The 12,306-nt window shown below is 44.1% G+C and overlaps 1 protein-coding gene across 5 annotated transcripts in view; it reads right to left on the bottom strand.

Annotated features, from left to right (window-relative positions):
* Positions 1–12,306, bottom strand: part of NFAT5 (nuclear factor of activated T cells 5) — a 54,847-nt gene that overhangs the window by 10,818 nt on the left and 31,723 nt on the right. For 4 of the 5 annotated variants that reach the window (XM_063168245.1, XM_063168247.1, XM_063168248.1 and 1 more), the window contains 8 exons: positions 10,057–10,249; positions 6,768–6,958; positions 5,791–5,963; positions 2,903–3,037; positions 2,678–2,730; positions 1,909–2,041; positions 1,342–1,419; positions 379–491 (listed from right to left, as the gene is read on the bottom strand). In XM_063168245.1, coding sequence (XP_063024315.1) covers positions 379–491; positions 1,342–1,419; positions 1,909–2,041; positions 2,678–2,730; positions 2,903–3,037; positions 5,791–5,963; positions 6,768–6,958; positions 10,057–10,249 — 1,069 coding nt within the window. The remainder of the gene's footprint in view (positions 1–378; positions 492–1,341; positions 1,420–1,908; positions 2,042–2,677; positions 2,731–2,902; positions 3,038–5,790; positions 5,964–6,767; positions 6,959–10,056; positions 10,250–12,306) is intronic. The other variant, XM_063168246.1, reaches the window with a different exon arrangement.

Genomic DNA, 12,306 nt, shown 5'->3' with positions numbered 1-12,306 from the left:
GACACACCCAAACCAGCAAACAAATGATCAGCAGCACAAATGCTACTTCAAGGATGGAATCATGGCACAGCTCAATGAAAGCAATGCTAAGAATTGATTAAAAGAATACTCTTACAGTAATTTACCAGCTCTGCGTCACAGGATAAAAATCCCCATCACAGGGTCACTAACCCATCAATCTGTCTGGGGGCAGGAACCAGGTGAGTTATTAAAGGAAATTGTGTGTTTTACTCATGCTCTGTAACTGTGTTTTGCCCAGACTGATCCTGCACATGGCACTTTCCCTGTCTATTCCTCTTCTCCACTGCTAAAGCACAGACCAAGGAGCTCCCCCAAACTCACCTGGAACACGGGGGGAGAGCATTTTTGTGCACTTACTTCCATTGGAGCCACATCTTCACTCTTGATCATACTGCTTGGCATGAGTGGAGTTATCAAGGCACTAGGAAGAATGTTCACCTTCTCCAGGTTACAGCCCGTGGCCTTCACTGCTGCAGCCACAGACAAAACCACAACAAGAGGGGCAATGGTAAAACCATTCCAGAACTCCCTTTAAGTACATTACAGAATTACTCTTCAACGTAAAGCAACAGATCTCCACACCCTGAGCAAATATAAATCTTTCAGTAAGGCGGCAGTAAAATTTCTGCACATGTGTACAGAGTGAGGAAGGACAGAACACACCAAGTGCATACAGCAAACAAAATTCTCTGACCTCTGGTTCAGAGTCAGCCTGGAGCACAACAGGTACAGGAATGAAGCATCAATGAGGAGCTGACACAGAAACCCCCATGAGAGGGTAAATTCAGATTTACTGTATAAATTAACTGAGGACATGAAGGAACAGCAACAGCACACTGTGTTCCAAGGAGCAGCAGCTGTTCTCCTGGAGCAGTTGGGATCTTCCCTCAGTTAAGCTCCACACTAAATTAGATGGATGTCAGGCTTACCCTGTGTATCAGTTTATATATTTGCTTAAATTAACACTACACAGTTTCTAATTCTTTGTATTATCTGCAATCCTAGGCTTTTTTTTAATTCTTCATTTGCAAACAGACTAAATAAAGATTAGACTGCAGAGCCTGATGCATGAATTTTTTTTTTTAATTAGTCTTATTTTTTGCCTTTTTTTTTGTTCCATATTAGCTTGTGCTAAAATATACTGATAGGAATTTTGTTATAAAGTAAAAGTTTCAGAGTCAGAAAACAAACCTCCCTGTAAGAATAGGGCCAGATTTTATAAGCACAGACTTATCACAGGATGTCTGATTCATTTCACCAAATCTGGGTAGGAATTCATAGTTAAATTATTAAGAACACTGATAAGAATCAATTTAGTACCTTTTATAGCCTCTTCAAAAGAACAATGTTGGGCTGGGCTGGAGATTTCCTTCTTCACATTAACATTCAGAGTCCCAGCTGCCGAGACAAAACACATTGAGAACTTCCTTACGTTAAATCAGCAAACAAGCCAAAAAAACACAAAGCACACCAAAACAATTCCTTATAGCTTAAAGAAATTCAGTTCTTTGAAACCCACACAAACCTTTGCACTGTCTATTGTGGTACAGATAAATAAATAAACTGAAATACATGAAGTGGGCAAATTGCAGCTTTCCTCAGGATAAAGCCTGCTGGGATTTCTTGGTTATTTGGTGCATTGTATGGGATATGTTGATTTTTTATCCTGCTCAGCTCCATTTTGATCCTTAAACTAGAAATGGATGCTGCTATACAAGAGCTGTCACAAGACAGCTGGAATTTGAGGTATTTGGCACATAAATGAGAAAAGCAGCGTGTTTAGATTTTATTATTCACAGAGCACCACTGTCCAGCAAGAGGGGTTTGGGAAGATGCACTTTGCTGAGCAGGTGAACAGGCCCTGCTCCCCCAGGGCTGCCCACACACCTGGCTCTGGAGTGTAGGTGAAGGGCTGCACGTCGTGAGATCTGCCAGCGTTGGTCACCACGTAAATTCCCACCGAGACAGCTGAGGTGATTTGCTGGTCGTGATATGGTGGCACCTTCACAATAAGGTGATTCTGCAAGGCAAAAGCACCACGTTCTCTTACCACTGATCTTAATTCTACTTACTTACATCAAGAGACAGAAACAGGCTGATAAACCACCATGAATAAAATCCCAGGGCACTGGGGGCAATGCACATGTGGGGTACTGCCCTTGATGGCACTTTCCTGACACCATTTGCAACCAAACAGTCCATAAAGACACTTATTGTGTCAAAAAGATTAAATATTCCATTAAACATTTCAAAGTGGAACAAAACTCAGCCAGTTATAAAGACTATGCTGTACACACAATCTCCTTCCATGGAAAACTGAATTAGAACTTTTAATTTCATTGCATGTAAGGGCAAAGACCTGCTCAGCAAACCCACTGTGGGATCCAAGCTCTCATTAGACACTGAACAATTTCACTGGTGTAAAAGCCAAATTATATTCCACCGGACTCACAGATGACCTTATGTGAAAAAAAATATTATTATTCCTAGAAATGCACAGAAAGAGGGAAAGGCTTGATTAATTTTTCCTTGGAAACAGACAGTGTATTTTTTAAATTAAAAATATAACAATAATAATAGTAGTAGTAGTAGTAGTAGTAGTAGTAGTAGTAGTGACAATAGTAGTAATAATAAAAGTAATATATTAAAATAATACCTGATGAAATAATTCCATGTCAATTTCAGCTTCTGCCTTCCAAGAATTCTCATCTAAATGACAATTAAAAAGCCTGGGTTAGTGCACATCCTAAAATTGCACAGAGCAATTTGTTTCAGTGCCTTTGCTCCTCAGTTTGCTCTCCCTGACTGAGCTTTACCCAGCAGTGAATCCCAACCCCAGGCTCTGCTCAGCACCCCAAGCCAGCCCTGCTTTCACACTAACCGGAAACATTCTCTTGGAAAATCACTTTTGTTCCCTTTAGGAAGTTCTTGCCAATCAGAAAAACTTCCTCTTCACCCTTCACTGAACAGCTGTGGAGACTTTTCTTTAGGATCTCTGGGACTCCTGCTGGCTGCGCTGCAAGGGAAAAAACAGAGTCTGGAATCAAGAGAACATCAACATCCAAACCAAAATACTTTTACTTACAGGGTTATGAAGGAACAACTAAAACTCCTGAGCTTCTTTCTTTATCATGCATTTCATGACAAACTCTTCAGAACATAACCATTCCTATTATTTCCTCACCAAATGTAATGAGCTCGCAGAAAGCACAATAATCACTTGTTCTGCTCTGGAAAAGAGTAGAAGGAGTAATCCTCCTATTACCTGGGGGGTTTTGCACAGATTTTTTACATGCCACAGTTTTCTGTCAGGTGCAAGAACTAACCCAGGGCTTGGAGCAACCTGGTGTCCCCTGGCAGGGGTGGAATGGGATGAGCTTCAAGGTCCCCTCCAAACCCTTGCAAGACTCACATCTCTGGGATGGTAATTCTAGCAATTTGAATCGAATTAACAAGCCAAGAGGATGTGATTTTACAGACACACATGCCTGGATGCCCCTGTGCCAGAGGTCCAGATGATGATTTATATCATTCTTATCATAAACTGCCACTGCTGCAAACCATTCCTCCTCTTCTTAAACCTTAAATCAAATAGGACCACGTGTGCTAAATACAAATGAGCTAAATGCAAATGTGCTAAATGAGTAGACAATTTAAACAGAGATACATTTTAAAATAATGTGTTTTGACACGTTCAATATAAAATAATTCTGGTTTCTAACAAAGGTTCCTCAACCACCTTTTCTCCTCACACACCTCCCCAGGGCACACACCCAGACTCGTGTTTCTGCACTTGCCTGGCCCACTTTGAGTGTTTAATAACAATATTCTCTGGGCTTACTACACAGCAGAACACACATCCTGTACCACTCCAAATTATTTAATGACCTTTCAGAGAGGATTTTTCTACAACTCTGGCTGCAGGTTCCCAGGCAACCGTTACGCAACGACTGAATATGCTCAAGGCACATGAAAAGAGTAACTGGATTTAGGTTTGCTAACAAGTTAACAAAGCCTATTTAAAACACAGCCCTCAAATAAAGAGCCTGCAGCTCCTTAATGCCTTCTCTAAGGTTTCAGGAACATTATAAAACACAGTGTGAACAGGCTCTCATGAGCGTAAATGCAAACCTTGTTGCGAAGGTACATTACATACCTGCAGTAAGCAAACTAACCCAGTGTAATGCGCCTGAGGAGATGATTTATATTCAATAAACAACACATTTCATGCCATTTTGATCAGCCAGTAGCATGTGCCAGCACTATTTGCTTGGCCAAGGTCTACTGCAAGTCCCTGTAGCTCTGGCGTGAGTTAAGAAAGAAGCAGAGTCCTGGAAGGAGCCTCAGGAATTCCCCTCCCAACCTTCACACCATGATCAGTTTATTCACATACTCCCCAAAGACACAATTCTGACCAGAGCATTTTGTTTCTGTGATCTAAGACTTCCAGCAGTGGAGACTCTGTAGAATTCCTGGGCAATCTCTTAGCAACTTACACAATTGAGAATATTTTCTTAGCAAGTGACCAAACCCCAGCCTGCCAAAAACCAAACCAATTTACTCTTTGCATCAAATACAGCTTTTTTTAGCTCAACAGCCTATTTTAAAATCAGTCTCTAAATGCTTCATCTCAGACTTTCAGCTTCCACTCACAATAGTAAGTTTTGGACTGTTAAAGAAAACATCAGGTGACTTTCACTCCCTTTGCTTCTATGGGTAAAATAATTTTATCTTTAACCAGAAAGTTACAAACAAAAGACACTCAGGAATGGTTTTGAGATTTTATAGAAAATGGTTTTACCTTAAATCTGAAAATTACTATCAGATACTCCATTACTGTGAAATACCACCATGGTCTACTGAGTGGAATGGAGCTGTGAAGATGACTGTACTTCTAAAAAATAACCCCAAAAAATCATTTTTATACCATGGAAAGAGCACAACACGAGTGCCCAGGAGCTTCTCTACTCTCTCCATGCACAGACAAAGCTCTCCATCCCACTCATCAAGATAAGGGGTGGAACAAATGAGCTTTAAGGGCCCTTCCAGCCCAAACCATTCCATGATTCCACAATCCCCTTTTCCCTGTTGGTCAGAGGAACCTCCCCAGCCAAGGCAGCCATCTGTGCTCGTGCTAAACAGAGCAGTTTAATAAAGAGCTATAAAAAGTTTTGTTCTTGCACTGAACCAGAACAGATTCAGCCTCTGGCCCACACAAGGACCACAGCTGGGAGAGCCAGGCCTGCTGACTTACTGCAAGTCCTGGCTAGCGCTGAAAGCTGAGGCACGAATGTGACAATACAGAAGAGACTCAAAGTACTAACCATCGTTTCTCAAAGCAATCATGACAAAACCAGTGAAATCTTACGAGGCAAAAATTCATTGAACTGAAGATCAGGAACTGTATCACTATTTTTCAACACTGGACAATAATTTTAACTATTACCCCACCATAAATAAAAATCAATCCACTTGATTTCAGACACAGCAATTCTGAGATTATGACAGATTAACACAGGGCTGGTTTTCTACACCCAAGGTATTTTGACAGCATCACAGCATCATTTAGGTAGGAGACCATGCAGCCCAAGCTGTGCCTGATCCCAGCCCAGAGCACTGAGTGCCACCTCCAGCCCTCCTTGGGCACCTCCAGGGCTGGGGACTCCAGACCTCCCTGGGCAGCCCCTGCCAGCGCCGGACACCCCTTCCATGCTGAGATCACAGCAAAGCCCAGACCCCCTGCTCTCAGCCCGGTGGTGTGACACTCACTGCACAGAATTGGGGAGGAAGGCGTCTGCAGCGTCAGCGTGGAGCCGTCCTTGCGCGTGATGTTGACGCGAAAGACGAGCCGAGCGCGGGTGCTCTTCTTCTTGGAGCCCGCAATCCCTATCCTGGCTTCCACATCAGCATTCCTCAGCTTCAGGATTCCCACACAATCCACCCTGACAACACAAAACAGAGCACAATTTCATAGTTTAGTAAGTTCAGCAGCTTTAACAGTCTCTCAAGTAGTTTCATAAGCCAAAGTCAAAAGCCTTGAGGTAATTATGGAAACGTTATTAGATTTCTTTTTATTTACATGAAATCTATGACCTTTTTCAAGTTTTCATTCAACCCTGCCTAATTTGGATGATGAATCATGGCAGAAAGGCATATGAAAGCATGAATAAAACAGAAAGTGCAATATAATTCTGGTAAGCATTCAATTTAGAATCACAGCTCTTCATTCTTCCATCCCCAGGGCGAGATCTGTGTTTGCAGGATTATTGCTTCAAAATATTCTGCATTCACTTAAAGAAAGCAGGAGTACAAAAAAACTTACTGTAGTCATATTATTTATGTTCAGTGGGACTTGGAAGTGACAGATAAGTCCTCCCTTAAGTGTGGTCCTAGGGGAGATGTACAGGGCCAGGTGAGTGATGCAGAGGTGGCTTTCAGACAGGCTCCATGCAAAATGATTTAAAGCAAAAAACAGCCAAAAAAACCAAGAACAGCAGCAGCAAACACAGCCTGATGTGTTAAAAAGAAGAATACTGCAATTGACCCAGGATTTTGGGTTCTGTGTCCCAAAAGCACAGGGACCACCTGCTATCTGCTGTGAGTACACTGAATTACAAGCAAGAGCGGAGGAGCAGAGGGAGGAGAGCGCCGAGATGTTCAGACTTGAACTGTACCCCATCCAACAGAGGCAATCAGTTCCCAAACCCCAGCTGGTAAAGGCAAACACTCCTGCAGGAGCTACTCACGCCAGTGTCATGTTGTTGCTCGGGTCCAGCCCCACCTCGATGACGGTGGTGCCCTCGATGTCCACCTCCTTGCAGGGCGTGGTGTTCCTGCCCGTCACCCGGCAGGCCTGGTAGAACCCGTGCGGCTTCACGCGCCCCGAGTCATTGCCCACGAACACCTGCAGCACCACGGGCTCGTTGTGGCCTTCCAGCTGCAACACCCAGGGGGAAAATTAGCACGGGAGCACTGCTTTAATTGTTATCATTCATAGCTGGCTTCTAAAGCAGGCTCAGTACTGCCTGCCTTCAGACAGAATCATCCCAGCTGCGACTCTCATGTCTCCTACAACCTCCCGTTCCCACCCCAACTGTGACTATTCCCCCTTCCCCCCAGCATCTACACCCAGCAGCCAGCCAAGAAAGAGAACATTTCCTGGGCTGATTCCAGAGGTGAAGAGGTTTTGCTGCTCAATATGTGCATTCCAGGACCCCACCTTCATGCCAGACACATTCTGAAATCCTTGTGAAACCAGATTAGAATTTTCCAATAGTTGCAAAACCCCTGAAGGAATCAGAACGGGATGAAAGGGAAGCAGAGGGAGAAATGGGTGATTGAATGGTGCAACCATCCAACTGCATAAGCTCAGCTTTCCTTCAGACATCAAAATAAAAATTAAAAATGGTAACCTGACATCTCCTATTTAAAAGGTAACAATGTCAGGATTCACTGAAATGCTTCATGAATAAGAGCAGGTCAGACATTTTAACATCCTCCTGCAACGTCATGTGCAAGCCAAAATTATCCCAGAATTTGTCAGCAAAAAATACAATCATTTCTGTAACTTCAACACCCTGGCATGAAATGGTTTGTGGCCTCTTAATGGTTTTTTATTAGTGGGATCCCACTGGTGCCACAGATAAAAATACTCTGAGGTAAAAGAAGTCCTGAAGTAAACTTGGACATTGCATTACAAAGGAAATTCTTCTTTTTAGGAAATAGTTAACAAAAATACTCCAAGTGAAAAAACCATTAGATTGTTGCCAAATTCGCAGGCCAGAGATGGAAATTCCTTGCCAGAGCATTCTAGGAGATAAAATGAGTATTTTAGTGTTTCCACTGAGACACATTTGTTGCTCAAGGCCTGGAAGCTCAGGCAGCACCTTTAGAAAGAAGCTCCAGGTTCAGTAGTGAGAGCAGAATCCTCTGCAGAATCCCTTGGGGAATTATTCCCTGACACACTAAAAAATGTAATTCTGAAGTTTGTAGTAAGTTTGAATAAAGAAAAAAATGAATAAACCAGCAAATACTGGTAAGATCACTGTGTGCTCATGTCCAAGAAGAGCAAATAGCAAATGTGACTGTCACAGATGAGCAAAGCCCCAGGATCTCTGGAGCTGGCCCAGCACAGGCATCCACACGGGAACCAAGGGCACAGCTCACAACAAAGGGCTCAACCCTTGATTAAGGCTTGGTTATACAATTTTAATGTTGCACACTGAGTGTTCTAAGTCACCAGGATCAGTTTTATTTAAATGGCCACTGAACCTGCTTCTCCTCCTCGGCCTGTGTCAGGGCCACGCGCCGCAGCCGCTCCCAAGCCCAATCTCTGCTGAGCACCAGCATCTTTACACTGCTCCTCCCCACCTTGAAACCCCACAAACTAAACAAAAAACTCCTTTGTCTGTAATGTATTTTTTTCCCACTAGCTCAGATTTCCTGAAGATTCACTGACTCATTTGTCTGTGCAGCCCTGGCAGAGTTTTATCTGCAGGGTATGAACTCCTCTGCCTACTGGTAAAGCAAACTGGAACTTCCAGGAATTCAGTAACATGAGACTCTTCCAAAGAGAATTTTCACTGATGGGTGCTAGAGGGTAACTGGGAAAGGAGTTAAAAGGAAATTCAGATGAACAAAGGCCCATTAAGAAAATCCACATAAATGAGCACTAAATCCCCATAGCAACAGGCCGATATGAATGGATTCTTTTCTTATGAAACTTTACTGGAGTTCTGCATTACTCAGGAGGACTGAGTGAAGGGCTGCTGGTGTTCCTAACACTGCTGAACAGGACTTTGAAGATAAGCCTACTTCTGTATTCTGTCAGCAGCAGTCAGCACAAATTTATGGGCTGTGTCACAAACATCTCCTTGTGGACCTGGTTAGTTCGGGTTGAGAACTGCTTTGCTGCTTTCTCAAAGTGACATAACTAAGAAAAAATATTAAAATGTCTTTTGCCTTCCTTATCTATATGATAACAAACCTATCTGTCTACTCACTCAACCTGCTCGCCACACTCCTCCCAGTATGCCCAGTGTGCCATGTGCCACGCTGCCAGTGTGGTGCTGGCGTGGTGACTCTCATAATCACTTGTGGGAGGATATTTAACATCAGTTCTTCTGTTTGCCACCTTAAGTCAAGCCCAGCCTTGCTCCTGGTAAGCCTCTCTACCATTTCCATCAGGAAACCTTCCCAAGCCCTCAAGTTCTCCAACTGCTTTCCCCGGGCTACACGGGAAAGAAACAAGACTTGGAAATTCCCACTCTGTGCATTCATGTGTAATCCCTGAAGGGACAGCCTCAGTCCTTCCTGAGCAGAAATGTCAAAGATCTCCTTGTAATCTTCTTGTGCTTCTCCTCAGAGCAAGAGGCCTCCAGCACCTGAATTTTAAGCATCAAAGTCCATAGAGTAAACAGGCTGCAACTGTCAAGTGTGCACATAAATGCTGCCTCATTCCTTGCCCCCATTCTCCAGTTCTAATCCACATCTACCTCCACCTGTACCACGCTAAACACACTGAGCAGTACGGACTGTAAAACACACCTCAGTGAGATCTCCATGACTCACTTGAAAGTCACAGTACACAGCAACTCAGACACTGCTGAATTAACAACAAGAGCAAAAAACACCAAGCAATTGAAAAAAAAATCCCAATCAAAAAAAAACAACAAAACCCAAACATCCCCTTTACAATTTATTTTTTAATGAAAACTGTTTTTATGTCTTTACTACCACTGGACAATGATGGCCCACTGTCACCAGCCATCAAACAGCCAGAGCATTTCACTATCTCACTTTTGTAGGTATGGAATGTCTCTGCATTCACCCAGTCCATGGAACTGCAGCCTAACAGGACGTGCATCCCAGATTTTAAATCCCTGCCTTGCCATGCAGCTTCCCTCCTGCTGTAACTCTGTGATGCCAGCAGGACTCGTGAGCTGCAAGAAGAGACCCTGTGCAGCCCTGCAGTCAAGCCTGCCCCTGAGCACTGCAGAGCCTGCCCTGGGCAGGCAGTGCCCCTGGCCAGCCTACCTTGACGGTGGGAAAGCCCTGCTGTGTCCGGTCCTTGACGGAGCCCCGGCTGCCCTCGGTCAGGTACCGAGCCCTGTGCTGGGTCTCCGGCTGCACCATGATCTTCAGCTCCTTCCCCTCACTCTTGGTCGGGTACTGACCACACAACATGGGGGTCTTCTTCCCTCCAGCTCCCTTCTGGTTCTCTGATGCTCTGAGAAGTCAAAACACACCATCAAGAAGACGTGAGAAGCAGCTCCCCGGTAAAAACACTCCAAATCACAGCAAAGCTACAAAGGCAAAGAGTGCGTATTAACTGCTGGAAGATTTATAGTTGGGAGCAAACTTTGGAATTCTCTTTCTGCCAGAGGAGACCTGCAGGAGGAAGAGGAACAGTGCTTCCCTGCCTCCTCCATCCAGAGCACGTGGGAACTGCTTTTCAGAGAGCAAACATAAAGGAAGGGAAAAGCAATTAGCATTAAACGATGTTAACAAACAGAAGGAGGTTCATAACCTGCTTTTTCAGAGTCTATGACACAGCCTGAGCAAGCTGCTTTGCTGCTGTGACAAACACACACGTACACACACACTGGATGGATTTAAGGTTAAATGATACTTCTTTAAACAGGAAAATAGCCTCATGCCTGTCTCCACCTCAACCTGTACATCCATGCAAACTCCAGCTCCGACTGCTGTCTAAACAGAGTGACCAGTTCATGCCAAAACCCAATTAGTTATTGTTAATGCTCTGGCATAATTGCACCAATGTTAAATCAGTGTATGCACAAGGCCTTTCTTTCCAGGTGGGTTTCATAGGATGTAGTGGCTTGTTCTCAGTTCCATAATTAAAACCAGGATGAAGGAGCCCTCCCAAGTCTAGCAGCACATGTTGTATTCCCTTTAGAGCACAATGGGAAATAACCCTTGATCCTGCTCAGACCAGGATTTGGTAATGAACCTGAAGACCATGAAACTCCTTTCCCACTAGGAAATGTGAATTTGCCACAGTACATGATGCAGGCAGGGAAAGGGCTCCATGATTCATGCAAATGTCATATTCTTTCCTCCTAGCAAAAGACGGTTTCTAACAGCTAATGCCTGGGAAGAAAGCAGTTTTAAATAACAAGTGTGGATTGCTTAAAAAACAAATCCTGTTTCAACGTGCAAGTTACTGAAGTAATCTATCCAGGATTTTTTTCCTTCTCAAAAAGGGTGAAAACGTTTTTTTCAAAATTGTTCCCTGGGAGCTTTGCCACTGCATGAGGCTCTCCCTGACCTTCTCACCTACCAGCTGACAAACACGATGCAGCCCCTTCCTAGAGCTCTGGCTGTGCACACCAGGAGCCCCTCACTCCAGCCCTGCCCCTTTTCCTGCCCAAGAAAGCTCAGGCACTTTGCCCCCACAGTCCTAAAGCCATGGAATCATCACACGGTGTGGGTTGGGAGAGACCTTTAGAGATCATCCAGTGCCACGCTGCCATGGCAGGGACACCTCCCACTGCCCCAGGCTGCTCCAAGCCCTGTCCAGCCTGGCCCTGGTGCTCTGGGCACCTGTGCCAGGGCCTCCCATCCTCCTTGTAAAAAACTTCCTCCTTTGACCTACACTAAATCAACCCTCTTTTAGTCTAAAACCATCACTCTCTGCCTAATGCAACACATCCTATTTGTCACACTCCTATTCTCATTAAGCCTTCCAAAACCTTTCACCACACATAAAAAGGGGTTAAAACAGAGAGCGTTGGTGCTTTGGATGACTTCCATTCCCATTTTCTGTCCATGAAGGTCAAGCACTTCACTGTGGACAGCCCAGCCACAGCCCTGGCTGCCTCCAATACTTATCCTCAACCAGTACCCAGCAGAGGCAGGAACTAGATAAACACTAGCATAAAACCCTGCAAAATAACGTTAATACCATCTTACAAGAAAACTATCTTCCTGCCAAGCAGTCCTGATTACTCTGCTCAGTGTAGTCACTGGGCAGACTGGGATATAGGTGAATTTTGAAGGAAGATGTTGGAGAGCTGGCCATCAAAATGAAATTCACCTTTACCACTCTCAGTGCCACGTTTCAGCAGTGACATTAACACCGACCTGTCCAGAACTATACCCTTAAATCCCAACTACCTTAACTGTCAGCATATTCATACTTTATCATGATCATATTTATGCAGAGAGATGCTCCTCACAATTATTTTGGTCTTTTCTCTAGAAACGTAATCATTATTTTCAGACAACTAGCCAAACCTGGAGGCAATTTAAACCCTTCACCAG

The sequence above is a fragment of the Melospiza melodia genome, chromosome 13 (genome assembly GCF_035770615.1).
Source record: "Melospiza melodia melodia isolate bMelMel2 chromosome 13, bMelMel2.pri, whole genome shotgun sequence".
Taxonomy (NCBI): domain Eukaryota; kingdom Metazoa; phylum Chordata; class Aves; order Passeriformes; family Passerellidae; genus Melospiza; species Melospiza melodia.
The sequence above is the reverse complement of the archived record's forward strand: the minus strand, read 5'-3'. Positions and strand labels throughout refer to the sequence as shown.